Below are 22825 nucleotides of genomic sequence, written 5' to 3'. Positions count from 1 at the left end.
GATGTATGTTTAATGATATTTTCACATGATAACTGGTATAAATGATGTATAACACACCAACACTAACACTGAAATGCCTTACAGCATTTTCAAGAATAGTGAGTGAGTGGGTAGGGTTTTACGCCACTCCGAGTAATATTCCAACAATATCATGGTGGGGAACCAACAAATGGGCTTCACACTTTGTAAGGAAATTGAGCCTGGGCCTTTAGCATGACAAGCAAATGCTTTAACCCCTAGGCTACCTCATCATCCCTCTAAGAATAGTATTCTTAATCCATCAATATAAACACATGACGATGACTTATTTATAATGATCTTGGCTATGATACAAATAAAGACCAACATGCAACTAATAAAATTACTTCCTGTTAACATTTTAAAGCTTGATAAGCTTACCACTGGTGACCTTGAATGTGACTAGAGTAAAATTGAGTTTGTATTAGAACTTTTGAACATATATCATGTAAATATCCTTTAGTTGGGTCAAAAGACTTCATGAAAATAGAGAAAAGAATGGTTTTCATTAAAATCCTTGATACTCAGTGACCTTGACCGTCATCAAAAGCATGGTGGTAGTACTGACCTTGACACAATTGATGTGACCCCTCATGGCCGCTTCATGGAGTGGCACCCAACCTGTCTGAGAGCAGCGCTCTGAAGTGAGGCTGCGACCCTTCTTTATCAGCAGTTCCGCTACCCGCGGTTGGTTAGCCACGCAAGCCCTCTTTAAAAAAGGCATGTTGACAGTTTGATGTTTAAGGTGCACATACCCAGCAATATTCAAGATTTAACAATTCTGCTATAATCAAATATAATAAAATCTGGATGTGACAGTATAGTGATTGACTGCATGAGCATCAATCCATACTTGGTTCACTTTTGAGTTCAGAAGTTTCAACACTCATAGCCTTACTTAGAATACATCTGATTTAAGTAAGCTTAACACAAAAAGCCTCAACTCTGGCTGGCTTGTACAATATATTTGGCGTCAATTTGGGTTCACTTGTAGCTAAACAGATTTGAAATATTTGGCGTCAATTTGGGTTCACTTGTAGTTAAACAGATTTGAAATATTTGGCCTCAGTTTGGGTTCACTTGTAGTTAAACAGATTTGAAATATTTGGCGCCAATTTAGGTTCACTTGTAGTTAAACAGACTTGAAATATTTGGCGTCAGTTTGGGTTCACTTGTAGTTAAACAGACTTGAAATATTTGGCTTCAATTTGGGTTCACTTGTAGTTAAACAGACTTGAAATATTTGGCCTCGATTTGGGTTCACTTGTAGTTAAGCAGATTTGAAATATTTGGCCTCAATTTGGATTCACTTGTAGTTAAGCAGCCCTAAAATACATGAACAAACTTGCATTTCAAACTTGAAGACTCAACATACATGTAATGCGGTGTGTCCATTTGTGTCCTTTATCTTCACATCGGCCCCTCTGTCCAGCACCTGAGCCACAATCTCATAGTACCCATGAAAGGCGGCATCATGGAGAGCTAGAGAACCTGTAACAGTCATAGCAAACTGGGATTCAGTGCTTCTCAACACCAGGACCCGATTTCTTGAAATGTACTTTTCTAGTTTATACTCAACCATCAAACTGAGTGTGACAGTTTCAAGCAGATGAATTTTTTACTCACCTGCATTTTAAATAATAACAAAAGTGCCCAAACAACTTAAATTTATCCACAAAACTTAAATTGTTCACTATGTTTGAGTTTAATAACAATTTTCTCAAATTTGAGTAAACCTCTACTGGAAAATTGTTTAAAAAATCAGGGACAGGAAATATAATTTTCTGAATAAAATTTTTATTTTATACTTATCCTGAGTCATGCTTATTATGCTTATCTTCTCCCTCTATGCGAAGATTGTGGAAGACTTGAACTCCCTTTGAAGTTCCCTTCTATTTGAAGTGGGTGTAAAATATCACTCACCCACCGTAAGCCCCCTGTTTATCGCCAAATTGGTCACATGACCAGCCATGCTTGTGATTCTCTCCACCAAGTTACATATTTTACCTTATCCTGACTCATGCTTATTACGCTTACAGAATCTGATTGAATCAGTGGTAGGTCAGGCTACAGTGAATTCTGCTAGCAGTTCAGTACTTCTAAACTTGGGAACTATAATGGCAGATGTTCGGTCATGTTCTTCCAACATTCATTCATGAGGACCACACCCAGTCAGACTTCTCTTCTTGTGAAGCGACTGCTGACTTGATCGTGTGGATATATAGATCAGCTAATGTCATGCTAGTGTCTTACTTTACATCAAGACTTCTTATCGAGACAAGTTGCGACCCTTTGCGTGTACAAGTATCTTCATTACAAGTATGGGGTCGTAATGCTAGTCTCCTCAGAGCGTCTTGGTCTCTACAAGTCACTCGGTAGTACACTTGTTAAGAAATAAAGAGGAAGAAAAATAGAAATTTTGAAAGAGAGTTGTCACTTCCCCGCTCCCCAAAATAAAAACTGAGTATTATGGGAAGTTTAGATGGGAGGGTGAATTAAAGGTAAAAAATATGAAATCAGTAAAGAGTAATAGAGATTTGGAATTTATAAACAGATGTAGTATAAATAGAGGACACTAAATGACCTTCCGTGTAATACCATTATTATTAAATGAGTTAATGATTTGCTTTCACTCGTTTGATACTAAATCTTTAACGAGTTTGATAAAAATTATATTTCACTGAAGCGAGTTTAGTATTCTGCTCATTACTCGCCAACATAAATTGACAGAAACTGCAACGAAATTCCCTACAGTGTGAGGACTCTCAGCTTTCCACGAGTCAAGCAAGGTCTAGTAAAATTGCGACATCGGCATTAGCATTGTGACGTCACAGCTTTGAACCATTTTGACGTCATACGTAAAGTGGTATTACACTAGTGCAATATTGCCATAAAAATATTTCAATGCAGTGTCTTCAACGGGCGAGTAATAATATATCCTTATTGTTTATGTAATTGATTGAGGACAGGAACTTGTTTAATTTGATTGTAATTTGTTGGTGTGTTTAAAAACATATTTGTCAAGTGGATAATGAACATACAAAAAAGCTAAAAAATGAAGTTAATAAAGACAGAAAACTGATGCAATATCGAGTGGTGACGTTAATAATGTACTGAAACATTTCTTCAACCAAAATGTCAATGTGTATCAAGAATTTAGGAATTTCACAAGAAGAAGTGAGGGTAACAAATGCAGAAGTTATGTCAACAGCAAGTCTATTAAGATGTGGAGGGATGCTTCAAAACCCAGACTGACTACGTTTTGTACTTGGAAAGCATATCAAACCATTTCAATGTTGTACCCAGCATTTAATTGTGTGACAAGTACAATAAAATTATAGTACTAACCATATTCAATTGTTTTCTGTAGGGGTTATAATCTGTAGGGATAATTCTGGCCTAGTCCAGAATATACCCCAGATATAAACTAGGCTAGCACAGGTTATACCTGGGGTATAGTCTGGGCTAGCCCAGTTTAACCTCGGGTTTAGTCTGAGACAGGGGTATACTTTGGCCTGTTACACCAGTATCCAGTACTGGAGATACGAATGTTGGCATCTGTTTGTTGAGCCTCGTGGTATATAGATCTGTTTGCGGTGATCCGAATATCTGACTGATGAGTGAAAACACCTCTCGATGTAACGTCCATTCTGTTGGAGATGGTTGTGGAGGACACGACAGCCATGATGTTGCGTGCACCTGGGATGTGACATATCTTTATGTGGAGATTCATGACATTGATTTAACCTCTGATTTGGAGCAGACGACTCTTTCTTCCTCATCCGATGCAAGCTGGCAACGTGTATCCCTGTCTGACAAGTCATCTCCATCAGCAAATGTGCTTGCGAGTGGTCAGAACAGGTTCGGTGAACATCGTCCCTATGCACACATTGTCATGTCTGTGTGCATCCCTGCAGTGGGCGTTATTCTGCTAGTGTTTCCACACAGGCACAGTTGTTTGTCCTTAGCATGCCTTTGAACAGTATATAAATATAAACGAAATTCTGTATCAGAAAAGTTCTTACAAAGTTCACAGTGAGCAGTGGAAGACCAAATAACAGTGCATGAAGGACATTATAAGTGCGGATGAACCGCCAGCAGCCCTAGCTTGTACTGTGAGCATGATTCATCAGCTAAGAACCAAGTCTCAGATGAAAAATGTGTCCACTTACATCTTAATATGAAACATTCACATTGTAACAATAATTAATACAAACCAAAAGCCAAATATGACAAAATTTGGATAATAGGACCGAAATATAAAGAGAAATTAGTCGCCTTATAGAAACCCAAAATGCCTGCAACCATCCTTGTCGGGCGATGAATGAAAGTGACAAGCATGACTGGTCATGAGACTGATTCGGTGGGAAACAAGGAGGCTTCTGGTGGGTGAGAGATATCGTATATCTGCTTCAGATAGAAGGGAACATGAAACAGATATCAAGTGTTCCACTGTCTTCGCATAGAGGGAGGAGATAAGCATAATAAGCATGAGTCAGGAAAGGGAAAAATTATTTGTTACTTAATGCCACACTGAACAATATTACAGTTATAAGTTGCCAGCCTAGACCAGACAATCTACTGATCAATATCATTAGCATCAACCTACACAAAAGGGTATGATAACATGAGAATAAAAGGCAAGTCAGTTCCAAACAATCTTGTGCAAATATCATGCAGGACAATAAAATACCAAGTGTTCATTCAAATGTAGTGAAAAGTACAGCAGATGTCTTTCGTGTGAAATCTAATTGATTAATGTTTTCCATCCAGTCTGATCAACTGTCACATAGTTCAAATTCTATTTCTCACCTAGCAACATAGTGTGAAACCTGTACCCTGCCAAACAACTGTTTGAATATTCCCCAATAACCATAAAACTATACTTGCTCACTCTGATTTGTCTCAATATGTAAACTTTATGTGACAGATGATACACATATCTGTTGGTTGACTGTGACACTATAAAAATGACTGCGAGTTTGAAAGTCTTAATTTGTATTACCATGGTTACTCACCAATCTTATTTTTGGCATTAACATCTGGGCAGGTACTATATGCCAAAATTCTCTTAACAATATCTTTTTTACCTGCAAACAGAAAGTGGTATGATGTACATAAAACAATGTGGTGCATATATAAAATTAGAGCTAATTACCATGGAAGATTTAGAGATTCTCAATAAAATTATTCCACCCCACCCCACCCAAAAAAGGTATTTCTATTTGATAAAGTGGAGCTTGGGTAGCCCCATGGTCAAGGTGTTCGCTCCTCACATCGAGGACCTGGGTTTCATTCCACACAAGTACTTTATGTGAACTCACTGACTCACTTTGTTTGATAAAGCGCTTAAGAAATTCAGGGTCCTTCACAACAAGGAAGTATACTGATAATTTCACGTTTCAACAGTGTTTTCCTTTAGTATAAACAGCTGTCTCATCACCCATCTAGTCGTAGTTCCAATCATGATGTTGAACATCTACACTAAACCGATTCATTAAACTGGTTCAGAGATCACACAGATTAAATCTTAAAAATGTAGATTAAAATTCATAGAAAACTCAGTTTAACATGTAAACAACATGTAATTCAGGCAAAACACACCAGGAGGTAATACAAACTATCAAGTGACATTCCTTAACTATTGTGTTCTATTTGTAAACCTGTAGTAAAATTAATCAAACACCTACGTTTTTGTCTGCATGTTGAAATGTCACATATGATGATATATTAGTCTGCTGGTGCAAATGTTATGATGAATATTGATATATATTTTACTGCTTGCAGAGAAAACATTATTAAGTATAGAAATGTATATCTCTTCTTGTTAAAACATGATGAATAGCCATAGAACACTTAAAGCAGTTAAAAATTTATCCATGATGTAAGTATTTAATTCAAAGTCATTATTTTCTGCAAACTGATCAGCTTTTTTTTTAAATATTATGCCTAAACATGTCTCAGTATTACATGTCTCTGTTAAGGCTAGAGAAATTTTATTTCTTGCTCTATGGATCTGATGGTCCTGTTTCAACAAGAATAAGGAAAGGAAAGAAAAATTAAGTTTTCCCTCTCGAAAAATAAAATCCTAATGTACATGAAATTTAATCTCACTGCACATTGTTTTAGTTGATATAAACAAACTTAAAACGTTACCATGGAAACTCATGGGGTTTTGCTATGACTGGTGACTTTTTAAAGATTTTTTTTTCCTGCCTGCATTTTGGTTTTCTGAAGGCAAAAACCCCTCAAAACAAGAAATAAAATTGGTCTGATCTGAGAATGAATAACAAGAAAATCACCTGATATGATAAGGACAAACCATACACTGCAGACTCAACATGCTTAACAGATTGGTGCATGTCCACGTCTGTATTTTCATACTAATGTATTTTATACACACTAGGTAAACAGTTTCACATTTTGCTAGTTCAATATTTAACATATCATATTTGATATTCAATAAATGGTAAAGAAGTGACAATATTTTACTAAAACAGGCTGATCAAATACTCTGGGTGTAACATTATATTCAGTCAAACAAATGACAAAATGAAAATTCAAACAAGTATCATAAATGACACCTACCCTCTAGAACTGCCCGATGTAATAGATTGTTGGGTCCAAACTTCCGACACGTATTTGGTGGTATTGAACCTCGGCAAAAGCTACTGAGTTTGGTGGGAAGTCCATTTGCATTGCCGGTGTAGTGAGTGACCAGTTTGTCCAAACCTGGAGACAATTCAGTACAGCAGCTGAGGCAATATTTTTTTTAGTTTAACTATATCTATTGGCCAAAGGTGGAAATAAACATGAAAACTACAGTGGAAAGAATATTTTTTGTGAGTGAGTGAGTGAGTGAGTGAGTGAGTGAGTGAGTGAGTGAACATTTCATCATCCATTCTCAGTGTGAATATTTTAAAGCATCAGTGTCAATTATGATGTATTTACCTATTAAAATTTTACTATAAGCAAGACCATGTTTCTTCAGATGAACAAGTGTTCTTCCCTTGGAGAAGAATATGCTCACATTGCAAAAACCTTGTATGATTAATCTTGAGTGTCACAGAGCTACAGAAAAGCTGTGTATTTGCATATATGTCGCAATGCAAGTTAAAAATAGCTTGTCACATGATCATAAGTCATGTGATTACTTTCTGCAGACAGCATATGGTGGATGTGATGTCATATTTTTTTGCGGCATGTAAATTTAAAAGAAAAAAATATACATTTGGCAAAAAAGAGACTTTTTGTCATCGATTTTAGTTTTTCATCTAACTTACAACCTGATTATGTTTCAGACAACCTCACGAATGGTAACCTGCGTTCTGCCTTCCATGTATTATTGGTACACTTATATGTTTCGATGATTCACTGTTATTACTATTGACTGTTGATTTATTGATATATGTATGTGAAAATTATTTGCTTTCACTTAATTTTTCACGTTTTGCTTGTTTGATCCAGTTAACCGACCATTTTGATTTTCCAGTGAAACCAAAATGTCTGAATAAACAGGGTTCGACTGTAGATGCCCACTTGAAATTGGAAATACCAACTTAGTTTCAAAGGTATCAGTATTATACCTGCATGGCCATATCCGTTGCTCTGGAACTCTGAAGACATACTTAAGACAAGGACATGTATGATGTAGTCTGCATGGTACAATGGATTACATTCATTATGGAAACTGTTATTAAAGCTCTTATTTAAGCTCTTATTAAAGCTCTTATTAAAGCTCTTAGAGTACACTGTCTTAGTTCTGAAACAACCAGCAAGTGTGTTCGAGGTCACAATCAAGTCACACCTAACAGCTTCCAGATCTTAAATATCATCTGACATTACAGAACACTGCTTGATTAGTTCTGCTTACTCTAGACATATGTCTCTGCCTGTATCAAAGAGTAAGCAGGCTGATCAGATCCTTACCGTGGATGATGGGTCCATCGTCGATGCGGTAGAAGCACTCACACGTTTGCTGCACCTGGAAGTGGAATATCTTCCCCTTGCAAACCAGTGAAAGCGCGAAGTCATTGCTGGACACGGTGCTGTCTCGGATCAGGAACAGACCGCTCATATCACCTTGCTTCTGTAGTCCTGAAACCACCGGCAAGCTGGTTAGAGGTCACAATCAAGTCACACCTAGTTCCAGATCTTGAATATCATATGACATTACAGTACAATGCATCTTCAGTTCTGAAACCACCAGCAAGTCTGTTATAGGTCACAATCAAGTCACCCTTAACAGCTTCCAGATCTTGAGTATCATCTAACATTACAGTTCACAGCTTCTTTAGTTCTGAAACAACCAGCAAGTCTGCTAGAGGTCACAATCAATCACATACAAGGACTTCCAGATCTTAAATATCATCTGACATCGCATTTCACTATTTCTCTTTCACTGTAACCAACAGCATGTCAGTTCAACATCGCTATTGAATCATATCAAACATCCCCCAATTTATTAATTATTATTACTCGCCCGTTGAAGATACTGCAGTGTAATATTTTTACCACAATATTACACTAGTGTAATATCGCTTGACGTATGACGTCAAAATGGTTCAAAGTTGTGACGTCACAATGCTAATGTGGCTGTTGCAGCTTTACTTGACCTTGCTTGACTCGCTGAAAGCTGACAGTCCTCACACTGTAGGCAATTTTGTTGCAGTTTCTGTCAATTTATGTTGGCGAGTAATAAACAGAATACTAAACGACCTTCCGTGTTATACAATTTTTATTAAACGAGTTAATGATTTGGTATCAAACGAGTGAAAGCGAGTTTAAAACTAAATCTTTAATCAATTAATTAAATTGATTTTATTACTATAATTAATCATATACAATCTACTGAATCTAGTAATCAATTAATCTTTACTAATCAATATGAAATATCAATGAAAGCATAACATGCACCTGTAACTAAGACTTTTGTGAAAAAGCTCCATATGTAGGTATATTTTATATCCAGAAAGAGCACTGTGTATATAATGGACAAGACCCTTCATAAGCCTGTTAGATTAAATTAACGGATTTGTTCACTGTCGTTAAAAGTTTTATTGCAAAGCTTTGAAGTGTTTGCGCAAACGCATGTATCTGACACTAGAAACAGGCTTTTTGATCAATCAGTGTCCTGCCTACACAACATGGGCAAAGCTTTAGTAAGAGACTTTAAATTTACACTTTTAGCAATATTCCAGCATATCACAGCAGGGAACACTATAAATGGGTTTCACACATTGTATCCAGGTGGGGAGTCGAACCCGGGATTTGGGCATGAAGAGTGAACCCTACTGCCCTGGGTAAAGCTTGAATAGTGCCTGGGATTTGGGCATGAAGAGTGAACCCTACTGCCCTGGGTAAAGCTTGAATAGAACCCGGGATTTGGGCATGAAGAGTGAACCCTACAGCCCTGGGTAAAGCTTGAATAGAACCCGGGATTTGGGCATGAAGAGTGAACCCTACTGCCCTGGGTAAAGCTTGAATAGTGCCTGGGATTTGGGCATGAAGAGTGAACCCTACTGCCCTGGGTAAAGCTTGAATAGAACCCGGGATTAGGGCATGAAGAGTGAACCCTACTGCCCTGGGTAAAGCTTGAATAGAACCCGGGATTTGGGCATGAAGAGTGAACCCTACTGCCCTGGGTAAAGCTTGAATAGAACCCGGGATTAGGGCATGAAGAGTGAACCCTACTGCCCTGGGTAAAGCTTGAATAGAACCCGGGATTTGGGCATGAAGAGTGAACCCTACTGCCCTGGGTAAAGCTTGAATAGAACCCGGGATTTGGGCATGAAGAGTGAACCCTACTGCCCTGGGTAAAGCTTGAATAGTGCCTGGGATGATAATAGTAATGATCATAACTATTAGGTTTAATGATGTTTGGTAGAGTTTAGGAAACCTCTGATTGAGAATATGTTAATAGATTAGGCCAGACTGATTTTAGTCATTGCTTCACAGGAGGAGGAAAAAATCCTCAAAGTAGTCAAAGTAATGTTCCTTTTAAACACTAAAAGTATTTTACTTCTGGCAATTTATGATGTGGGCAAAGGAAATCTCAAAAATGTTTTCTTGTAAGTCACAAAACAAGAACGAAAACTGGTTTGGCTTTGACAATGCGTGATGAATAATTCAAGCATAATTTTGTCAAATGGATAACCAGAGCTCGCTATACTGATCCTTGTTCTAATATCTCTTCACACCATCTTTGTATTTCGTACTTCACACATGTAAAAAATAATATCCCACATAAAGTCATTAAAGAGATTGCAGTCTTTTATATTAAGACACATAACAATGTTCCATAAATGAAAAACTGAACTTTGCATGTTCAAAGCAAAAGGAATAGGTATAGCAAGTATAAAGTTTAGTCATCAGCGGGTAATTATGTTTAACATCCGTAAACACACTGATAGCATGCCCGATGATGTGACTACAATTTTCTGTGACAAAGCAGGCCAAAGTGGTAAAAATGATTATGATAATAAAGTCATATTCAAAGCACTTTAAAGCCCATAAATGTATTGCTAATGGATTGAGTTTAAGATCTGTCCATTTCATACACTTTTTTCTTTCCAAAATCACTCTTTTACTATCTTTGTCACACTTTTATGAAACATCTAATGTCTCTTTTGCACTATCATATGTACTTGACATTATGAACTTAACATGGTGAAGATTATATATAGAGGATACCAAACACCTCTCCATGTAGTACCATTTTTATTGCACAAGTTTCCGATTTAAGACTAAACCTTTCACAAATGTAATTAAAATTTCACTGTAGAGATTTTAGGTTTTTGTGTACTATTTTCCAACACAAATCAATAGAGACTGCAGCGAAATGTGTGATGACTCTCAGCTTTCCGCCAGTCAGGCAATGTCCAACACCATTGTGACAGGTATTAGCATTGTGACGTCATAGCTGTAAACTATTATAACGACAGATAAAAAAAACCCCTCAGTTCAAAATGATTCACTAATGTCACCTCTCTGCTTGGGTGAAGAGTGCTTTCAACAACTGTGTTGCGCACACCCATTAGGTTTGCGCAGTAATTAAATTTGTACGGCATGAACTAGGAAGGTGACACATGATGCGTACAAGGATTATCGCTATGGTCGACATTGGAGATCAAGAGATATTTCTTGTCATTACAAACATCTTGGGTCTGCAAGTAATAAAAATACACTGGTCCCATACTTGCTGCAGATTTACAAACCTAGTTTTCAAGAAAGGGTAGCATTAGAAATACTACTTTCATTGTTAAAAATTGTCCAGCTTGAAAACTAAAATGCTTTAATACATGTCTATGGAAACATAGAAAAATAAGTGGATTGTGATAAGCTGTCTCTATCACAGACAAAACTCAATGTCTGTTTTACTGACACCTATGTTTCTGCCTGCCTGTCTGCTCATGACAATATACAATACACAACTTCAATCATTGACCACATACAATTTGAACTTAACATCCATCAGGCTATACACCATAAACAAAATACATTGATTTTTGCCTTGTGCACCTGGGTTTTGTCTCTATCATATTATGTAATTTCACAGACAGGCAGGTGTGATACCTGTACACGTGACACGTTATTATGTCTGTGGCTTGCAAACAAACTGCATCCATTTTCCTCGGATGACTGGATTAGACGGAAACTAGTGCAAATTAACTCAGATTGTCAGTTTCAAGTTCTGCTTTGTACTTGGATGAACGACTGTTTCTAGCCATTTCTTCTATTATATATGATGCCATGTTTCAGTATGGATACTTATACCATTGTCACTCTTGCTTGACAATGGTATATGAATCCATACTGAAGCGTCGCATGATATACAATAAAAGAATTTGTAATCCATGAAGAATCATACTTTCTTATTACTCACCACACTTCTAGAATGCTAATCAAACAGATCATCTCTATATACACAACAATGAGCCCCCAGTGTATCGGCAAATGAACCTGTGCACACCCACCTGCTGTGACTGGGTTTGGTCTCTTGGCTGCTTCACTTTGTGGGAAGTCAACTCAAGCATGAAATACTGCACTTTTGATTTGCAATTGTACACTTATTATCTTGTTTATTTGGGTTTTTTTCACAATCTGCAGTGTATATTATATGTCATGAATAACTGATAATTGTGTTTTAATTAGGTTTGAGTTTTTTTTTGTTGCATGTGACCTTTCAGGAACCCCAAATACTACTTTTGAGTGTCCCTACAGGGCATTTCAGGGCATGGGATAGTAATGAAATAGTGAAGTGCATTGTGCTTTCAGATTAATGTTTCTGTGTAGGGCAGGAATTTCATATTTCTTTTCAAAATTTTTTGTGCATCATGTGGGACACAACACATAATTTTCCGCATCCATAATATAAGTTTGTACATACACTGACCACACAGTTCTGGGTCATGTAAAACTGGTTTTGCCATCCTTTTAAAATGTATAATCCTTATGGTTAGTTACGATAGGCATGGCTAATAGCTATTTTATTTTACAAACAAATGCATTGTAATATGAGGAAATCCACCAGATGGAAGACTCATAGAGAAAACAGCTTCTGGACATATGATATGGTTAACATGTACTGTGAGTGTGTTGCAAACAACCAATTGCTTGCAAGTAATGTACAGCGACTTGTCTGACAATGGGGCGCTAAATTTCTGCCACTTGCAATCACATAAATCACTGGATGAGGTCACTTTGTTCTCAAACCAATATGGAGGCTTAGGAAAATTTGAATTTAAAAGCTGCACAAACTTGTTCAGCTGTCAAATTGGCGAAAACACCCCAGCTTACATCCCAGCATTTTCAGTTTGTTCCACAGGTTCAATGTAGTCATCAACAATCATAAATTCATCGCTTGTCATTGCAACACTCATAATATGACGAGCATATGGTAATCGCTCTACCAGGTTTAGAAGAGCAATTATTGCTTCGAGCTGGTGAAGGCCTGGAATAAGCGATTCATTTGCTTACACTACCTGAATTTTGGCTTGCAAAGCACCCTATATATTTACAATAAGCTCCCTTGACCATGTGATACAGTGTTGACTCCTTGACCCAGATTGTGACCTCATGCTGTGAGTTTGATCCTCAATTCTGTGCTAAATGAAATTTGTAAATGCGCACCCTGCAATTGTAAAGTGCACAATCTCATGTGCCTGATGTACATAAATTCTTTTTTTTTTAAAAATTTCAAATAGAAACAATGCTTAACATGAATTGATTCTTGTGACCCAAATGTAGGAGATCAGGGTTCAAGCATCCTCGATATCTCCAGGGTATATGAGGAGATATCAAGGATGGGGTTCAAGTCGCCACGTGGGTACAATGTGTGAGGCCTATTTCTTGTGTCCCCCTGCCATGATGTTGTTGGAATATTGTTAGACTTATGCTTAGTCTCTGAAAATCTATAATTTTGATAGAAACAAACTAACCCATATAAATTGAAAAGAAGTCCAAGTAATACCAGAGATTAAGAACCTGAGGAAATCCAGATCTCTTCACATAAGGCTTCAGCACTGCAGAGAGGGCTTGGCAGTAGGACAAAATAATGTGGTATAGGGACTGTGAGACAGACTAGAATATTGTTAAAAGTGGCATAAAACCAAATGCACTCACTCACTTGTAATGATAATTTTAGCTTACCACGGTTTTAGCTAGCACTTCTGTAAACATTTGCTTATGAATGAGAAACTGTGCTGTCCATGTCCACAGTAAACTACTCGAAAGAAGTTAAGGGCAGACTTTTCTTTCATGTTGATATAGAATTTGAATTTGAATCATGGTATGGCAGATTAATCAATAGTTTATTAAACAATCAATTAATCGCTAATTTCTTTTGAGCAATGTCTTTGAACTGTATTTGGAAGAAGTACACATAAAAACAAAAAGACAAAGTCATCAATATCCCCTGCATTACCTCTAATTTCAATCGAAGTCTTGTTGCCACGGAAATGCGAAAAATATTTTATTAAGAATACCCACACTACCACAAGTCACTAATACACCACCAGATTTATCTATGTGCCAAGTTTGGTGAAGAAATATTGAACGGTTTTAAAGAATGAATAAACTCAATTTTTGGGTACTCTTTAAGTCACTTCATATGAAAAACTTCTGGTTAGTCATAAACGGAACACCATTTTTTTATTAAAAATAAATTGTGGTTAATTAATACCAAGTGCTTAAAAGTTGCTAAAAAGCCGTCTGCTTCTCTCTTGCCTGCAAACGAAACCACAGACAGGTTACATAGAGCCTTGCAGTGACGTCATAGAGGGAACGATTTTCAATTAGTTGTATAGAAAATATGTAGGAAGCTCGTCAGATTTTCACCGGACCCTGTCGTTTGTTCTTAAATTGGTTGTTTGTGTGTGCGAAGCGAGCGCTGTGAAAGCCTAAGATATATACTAAATCGGATGGTTCGCACCATACCACGCTTCCAGGAGTTCAAGTTCCATTGAGGTTATAAAATCAAGACTACACATTGCTGACCAAAAGGATTTTGCATGAACATAACACTTTCTTTCTCAGAAGTGATGTTGTGGTCGAAGTGACAATATTATCGTAAGTAATATTATATCAACCCCCGCCTCACTTCCAAGAGTGAAAATGTTATGTCATAAGCAAAGTCTGTTAGAATTATTGAGATTATGGTTTGTTTTCATCAAGTTAGAAAATCAAAACTACTTTCTACTAGTAGTTAAATATGTATTTGAATCATGGCCAAAAGGGTTTTGCATGACACAACTTGCAACATAAAGACTTCTTCCACGGAAGCAAGGTGGGGGTGGAAGTGACATTAATATTGCAAGTAATATTATATTGATGTCCACCTCGCGTCAAAGAATGAAATTGTTATGTTATAAGCAATGTCATGCAAAATCCTATTGTTCATCACTAAAATACATATTTCACTACCAGTAGAAAGTCAATTTGATTTTGTAAGTTGGTGAAAACAAACTTAAATAGCATTCATCCTCAGACAGGGTGCCGCCATTTTTGAAAATGGTGAAGTCACAGACTAAAGTCCTTTTGAATTAATGAGATTATGGTTTGTTTTCATCAAGTTAGAAAATCATAACTACTTTCTACAAGTAGTTAAATATATATTTGAATCATGACCAAAAGGAGTTTGCATGACACAACCTGTAACATAACATAAGCAAGGTCAGGGTCGAAGTGAAAATACTGCGCGATAAATTTCTTAACTTGCTAAATTTACTTGGTTTGTAAACTCACCAGTATGTAGACACTTGTCAATATACGTCTTTATACTTGGTCTCATAATCCTAATTACTTTATAATATTACCTGTATGCATTTTGAAAGTCTAAAAAAAGAAGCGATCTGCGAATGTATAACAGGAATGTAATATCTAGACATTTTATAGTTTGCCTATATGAATCATAATTCGCACACACACCCTAGTGTATGTCGTCTGCATCATTACACTTCACGACGAAAACAATGATTCTGTTGAAAGCTACAACTTAAAAAAGACAAAATGCAAATATTAACATTAAAATACATTAAAGATAAAGGAGCAATGTCAGGCTACTACCTTGTTCGAGGAATGTATCCATCAATATCCACAAAAACGAATGATGTATAATTCATCTGCAGATTTCCCAAATGATGTGTCTTTTAACAGTCTAATATATGAAAAAGTGATGTATCGTTTTAAGTTTTTCACATTACTGTATAGTTTCATTGGTCACCCAAGATAGCACACCTGGCAACTAACAGCATAATCACCTGATAATGTGCGTCATTCTTTGAAAAAGTAATTTAGTTAGCCAATAATGAGCAATCAATCAATCAATCAATCAATCAATGTATTGGCGGTCAATCCTTTGAAAGAAGGGTGTTGTTTTTACATAGACACAGACACGAAAGAGTGTATTCAGTATAGATTAGTTAATGTACAGTGAATAATACATAAACATACATAAACACTACCTTTTGACAAATCCCCATTTAAGTCGGCATAAAAGTAATTAATCAATCAGCGTGTTATCAGTTAATCCTTTGATCGATCCAGACACGATCAAATGTCGATCGTTATCGGGTAATCTATGTGACGTTACCACTAATTATACCTGTTATAAATTCATTAACTGAGCATCAAGTGAATGATAACAAATAACCTGTAGGTTTATACCACCTAACACGGATTACAACCTAGTGACACCAAGTGATTTTGGCAGAATCATCTATGAAAGCAAGGGTTGTAACTCGGAAACTGGACAAAGCAGGAGACAAAACTAAACGATAGTAGATTGTGAGAACATATAGCTTTCATTTTTCACAACAGCTGTCGCAATTTCAGGTTTGTACAATCCTGTAAATGAAATACTTTACCCCCTGATATGTAGATAAATTCTGCATAGATCCTCATATCTATACCTACTATTACGTCACGTAATTAAAGATCTAAATGAGCAGTTTCAATGACAGGGTTTCATTTATAACAATGTCAATGAGTGATTTATGCATTTGTACCCCCTAGAGTGTTTGTGATCTTTAAAGTTCTGCTCCGGAGAAGATAAATGTGCACATACAGATGGAGGGACGCACACATGGACGGACAGGGCACATTTGAATACCCCTCGCACTGCAGGGGATAATTAATGGAAGTCAGCTTCCTGTAAGATGAGACGCACAAGTATGTTCTAAGCAGCTTTCACAGTCACACAGCAAACTAAAGTTAGACAACACATTCAAGTAACTCGCCACACCAGCAATATCAGAAGTGCCAAAATGTTTCGAGAAATATAGTCAGTTTCTGTTTTGACCAACTTTTCCATCAAACTTTGGTGTTGTCAAACGTGAGTTTGACGTGAGGAGTGTTGTCAAACTAGTGCAGTTCAGAAACACTCAATGGCAGAAAGTAAACTTGTCATATGATGTTTTGGTTTCTTCATATTGCACAAGTTAACAATAACATCGATAAATATTCATTTAACTGTGTGTAGCATATTTTATTACCCATTGACAGTCAGGGGCGTGGCCGCCAAAAAACAACTGCACTGTGACACAGACTGTGGTGGAGAGCATATCTGTGAAGTGGAAGGCTGACTCACAAACATGCGCTTACGTCTGTTGTGTATGACTGAGATAAAACCTGAAGATACACACAGCAATGAACAAAGCCCTCGACACTGAAAACAACATGTGACAAACTACACACGCCTCAGATGGCAGGACTCAATGACATGCAACTCAATATATCCTTGAAAAGAGATCCACTTCCTCAATCGTGACTTCACAAACCAAGTATTTCCTTCTATGATGATAAACTACATATCTAGCTAGTCAGATGATACAAAGTCCTCGCAAGCTGGAGTTATATGATTTTTCATCATGCTTGTGTTTATTCCTGCTCATATAATTCAAGGCCACATTTTAACCTCCTTGTTTTGAAAAATGAATGGTGCATGACTGAAACATGATTTGAATGCATTTATCACTTGAGAGAAGAGCAAGCCTGGAAAGTGAAACTGTGTGAATCATAGAGCACTGACAGCTGATCTGACAGAAAACTGTTTTATATTAGCACTAATGGCCGTCATAATCAGAGTGAGTGAGTGAGTGAGTGAGTGAGTGAGTGAGTGAGTGAGTGAGTGAGTGAGTGAGTGAGTCCAGCATCTGCAGTTTACAAATTTATGTGAATGTGTCAAAGATTTTCATTGTAGGTTTCTACTTTTCATGTGGTAAATGTGACATTTAGAATGAATTCTTATTCATTCTCTAGGTGATTGATTACAACTGTTTATTTATACAACTACATCTTATGATTTACACAAATTACTGATTCACGAATGCAAATCGATGGAAGGGAGATAACTGTAAATCTGTCTGCAAAATCTAGCAATGGCCATAAAAAGATTTGTACCTGTGCTTCAAACAATTCAAAATTAACATTGAGGTATTGTGTTAGATAAATACATTGCTCACTTTCTTTGAAAGGCATGTTAGAAGTTCTGTCATCACTTGCTTGATAACGGTGTTAGTGCCTACAACGAGACGTCGCACCCACTGCAACAAAGAGGTTGATTGACAGTCCATAGAACTTGGCTTTCCTTCAAGCTGTCCACTCGTCCCTTGCCGTCCATGAGTTGATATAACTCTGTTGTTTGTCACCGTTGAGGGTACATCAACCCATGGGCCCCAGGGACCAGAGAACAACTTACAATGTACACATGGAATGATACAGTAATTTATCATCAGGGCATAGACGGTATTGTTTCCTCCTCTGTACTATTCGATCCAGCATCAGCATGCTTTTGATTGTCTGGTCAGGACTCGATTATTTACAGAATGCCGCCTTATTGCTAGAATATCGCTGCGAATGATGTTAAATGAAACTCACTATCTTCATGGGCATGCAAGGTAGCCATTTTCTCTGTGAGTCTTCCATCTTGATAAAATTGTATTGGATTTTCCTCATGACACAGTGGATTAAACTCACTTACTCACTCAGTCTTTTTCACTATTCAAATGGAAAAATTTGTTTCTATGAAATTGACATATGTTTGAAGAATAAGTGAGAGTCTAGTTGACTCATGCATCAGCTGATTGTCATGACAGCAGAGCAGACCAAGGTTTAACTTGGGCATTACATGTATTGAACATATGAGTGACTGACACACTCTGCGTAATTTAACTTTGATCTGTTTCGTTTAGTGTTTATCGCAACACCCAACGATATTCCAGTTATATGGCAGCAGTCGGTAAATGATTGAGTCTGGACCAGGCAATCCAGTGATCAATACCATAAGCATCGATCTGCACACTTGTGAACAGTCAGTGAGCTTGACCACCTGATCCTATTAGTCACCTCTTACAGCAAGCTTTCATCATAAGCATGGGTTGGTGTAGACTTATTCTACCCTGTATCGTCACGGGTTACTATTGGACAGAAGTAATAGGGTATTACGTTTAACATATGAGGACTACACCATCCTGAGGAAAGGTCCCAAACATTTTTAGCGATTTCTAAAAATATTTTTTCCTTTCAAGGTACAGATTACAGTTATCTTTTTTTCAAAAGTAAAGTAATACAATCATTAAGAAAGTACTGTACAAGTTATGTCTTTCTTTACGTGATTTTACATTCCACTGTTGAAATGGTCTGATTTGAATTCCTACAAATTGTCATGAAAATCATGGAAAAAATCAAACACTGGTAAATAAGACTTAACTCTAAGTCTAACTGACTAACAACTGTACTACGACTGCTTTAAGTTTACGTTCAAGTCTGGAGTTATGATGACCTTACTGCTAAGGTAGCCTTGTACAAGTTACAACAACTGCACCCAGAGTGTCAGATACAAAAATGGTCATTATACACGTTACTGTCATGATATCATTCACTACAGATTGAAAACTGCTTCCTCTAAGTGTTCGACATATATTTACAGCTTAGGTCCAGTCTGTTGGGTATTTTCACATCAGTGAGTGAACATTTTTCAAACATAATTCAATTCATAACACTGTTTCAGGTGATTTCTTGTTTGATATGTGATACCTATCTGTGTCCAGTAGACCACCGCGAAGGAACAGTTTTATGCTGCTCTCAGCAATATTAAAGCTATGTGGTGGTGGTCTGCAAACAATTAAGTCTGGACAAGACAATCCAGTGATCAACAGCACGAGCATCAATGGCATGTCAACCAAGTTAGCAAGCCTGACCATTAATCACCTCTTACCACGAACGTAGTTGCCTTTTGTGGCAAGCGTAGGTTGCTGAAGACTTACTCTATCTCGGATCTTCACGAGCACCAACAGTCCACAAGCACATAAATGTTGGATTAGGGAAGAAGGGAGTTATTTTAATGCGTTATACTAGCAACTAAAAGAAACTGGGTTAGGTCACATCTTTACTTTTTCACATTTTCATGCATGATAAAGCAAATAATATAAATTGGGTTCTTATGATAATATTGCTTTTTAATATCTTTATGCATGATGCAAGCAAATAACAGAAGTTGGGTTGTGGTGATAATATTCTTTACCTTTTCATGTTTTCAGGCACGATAGAAACAAATAACATAAAATGGGTTGTGGTGATACCATTGGATTTTATATATATGACCTCCCCCTCTCCCTTCCCCACCCCACCTCCAAACCCCGCTTTGCTTTTTGTTGTTATTATCATCTTGAGTGACACAGGCTATTAAACTAAATAGGGTTATCGTGACTTATTGTGAGTATTTTTATGAACATATTCTTATTTGGAGCTCTTGTGTCTGTGGTTGCCCATGTGGCAATGTCAAGTAGGCCTTGCTTGAAATATCACGCCGTCATGAGCGACTCCATCTCCTACATCCTGTCAGTAGGTCTATTACACAACATCATGTGCACGACAGCAGATTTTATGCCAATCCCAAATTGAGGCAACAAGGAACATTGGGGATAATTGGTGCTATCATTTATTAACCAGAGTAAAAGTAATCACCATCAACATTACTATGGGTGTAATACAACAATAGATTCCAACTGTAGCAAATTATAACATAAATTTGTCATAAAATGTTAACTTTCCACTACAAAATAAATAAATGGTAATAAATTGGTTGTCTATGTGACAATACCTGTAGAGACACACAGAGATTATTATAAAGGTTGTCTATGAAACAATACCTGTAGAGACACACACATATCATTATAAAGGTTGTCTATGTGACAACACCTGTATTGACACACACATCTTATTATATAGGTTGTCTAAGTCAGTATGTGACAATACCTGTAGAGACACACAGAGATTATTATAAAGGTTGTCTATGAAACAATACCTGTAGAGACACACATATATTATTATAAAGGTTGTCTATGTCAGTATGTGACAATACTTGTAGAGACACACATATAATTATAAAGGTTATCTACGTGACAATACCTGTCGAGACACACACATATCATTATAAAGGTTGTCTACGTGACAATACCTGTAGAGACGCACACATATTATTCTAAAGGTTGTCTACGTGACAATACCTGTATTGACACACACATATTATTATAAAGGTTGTCTATGAAACAATACCTGTAGAGACACACAAATATTATTATAAAGGTTGTCTATGTCAGTATGTGACAATACCTGTAGAGACACACACATATTATTATAAAGATTGTCTATGTGACGATACCTGTATCGACACACAAATATTATTATAAAGGTTGTCTATGTCACAGGGACTTGTATTGCTTAGAAACGGTGTTCGAAAGACACATAGCTGTATAGACCCTACCCTAGTACTATATAAAAGAAAGGGATGTAACGAAGAAACTACCCTTTCCTCGATCAAAGTTACATGTCACCATGTAAAATATTTTAAGGCTCTGTCGAGGCCAACGGATAGAAAGCGAGATGATTTCCCTGCAAAATGAGCTATAAACAGTCACAATCGGATCATTATTTCAAAACTTATATGCCACGAATCATCGGAAACAGCTACCTCTGCAATTTCATGCCAAAATCATGTTTGTGCAGATCTGCTCAAGCCACTTGAATGTCAAGGTCACTTATGGTCGACAACTGAGTAGGACTGCCGGCGATTTGGGTGAAAATGCTTGCTTACTGTCGAGAAAATGACATGTAGATCGATGTTGCAATAAGTTTTCTGACTCGCGGAATGCAGCAGCGGATTGAATCTAGCACAACGCTGGTGCTGTCAACGTGGCTGGAATTAATAAACGAACTGAAAATTTAAAAGGTGAGTTTTCGCCGTATTGGGTGATCCATGAATTTTTATTCATAGACTGGTTACAATATTACTTACCATAGTGATGAATAGTAAACCATGAACACGAAGCACATAGGTTTATGGCATCGAGTGTATGTCCATGGATATTCATCTAATTTAATGACTAGTTTACTTCATTCAAGTTTGTTATAATAAAACAACAAAATTCTGACAAATAAAAAATATGCTTTTTACAAACGATCATAATTATCATTAACCCTTTTGATCGATTTTTTATTATTCTAGATCATCTGAAGACCACTGCTGAGTCTGACCACCCAATCCACTTCATAGTTTGATGAGGACCAATTCCAACCACACATCCACACTGGTTCAGTTCTGAATAAAGCGACTATTAGCGAGGCATTTTAGAAGTTGTATGTAATAGGAATCATGAGTCTTTATGGATAATCAACTTCTTTATTGTGAGAGAGTGAGTTTACTTTTACACTGCACTCATCAATATTCGAGCTATATGGCAGCGGTCTGTAAATAAACGAGTCTGGACTAGACAATCCAGTGATCAAAAACATGAGCATTGATCTGCGCAGTGGGGAACCGATGACATGTGTCAACCAAGTCAGCTAGCCTGACCACTCAATCCCATTAGTTGCCTTTTGTGACAAGCACAGTTGCCTTTTATGGCAAGCATGGGTTCCTGAAGGCCTATTCTATCCTGAGACCTTCACTGGTCCTTTATTGTGTAATCACTATTGCACATCAAATAAGTTAGATCATTCATAAAGTCCTAAATGTAACCATAAATTAACAGTTTTCACTGCAGTTGTTAAAAATATCCTTTTTGGGGGTTTGTCAACAAAATTACATATCAGTATATGTAACAGAGCTCCAGGTAAGTTTTCAACACAAGGAGTATGTACGCCTCATTTTTTCTATATAAGAGTACTTGGAAAAGTTAAGAGTACATTTAGAGTACTGAATGCATGGAATTCAGTGGCATGTAAGTAATCTTGAGTTTCCTTTCATATATGCACCTCAACATTGCTATTCTTGTCAACAGGTCAATAAACAATAAAACATCTTCAGATA

At 36.9% G+C, this 22825-nt stretch overlaps 1 protein-coding gene across 1 annotated transcript in view; it reads right to left on the bottom strand.

Annotated features, from left to right (window-relative positions):
* LOC137281797 (tyrosine-protein kinase HTK16-like) overlaps window positions 1-22825 on the bottom strand; it is a 49608-nt gene that overhangs the window by 23498 nt on the left and 3285 nt on the right. The window contains exons 2-6 of the mRNA XM_067813415.1: window positions 7948-8115; window positions 6607-6750; window positions 5037-5108; window positions 1394-1509; window positions 587-727 (exon numbers count right to left, since the gene is read on the bottom strand). Of these exons, the coding sequence (XP_067669516.1) occupies window positions 587-727; window positions 1394-1509; window positions 5037-5108; window positions 6607-6750; window positions 7948-8115 (641 nt within the window). The remainder of the gene's footprint in view (window positions 1-586; window positions 728-1393; window positions 1510-5036; window positions 5109-6606; window positions 6751-7947; window positions 8116-22825) is intronic.

This window comes from Haliotis asinina, chromosome 4, assembly GCF_037392515.1.
Source record: "Haliotis asinina isolate JCU_RB_2024 chromosome 4, JCU_Hal_asi_v2, whole genome shotgun sequence".
Taxonomy (NCBI): Eukaryota; Metazoa; Mollusca; class Gastropoda; order Lepetellida; family Haliotidae; genus Haliotis; species Haliotis asinina.
The sequence above is the reverse complement of the archived record's forward strand: the minus strand, read 5'-3'. Positions and strand labels throughout refer to the sequence as shown.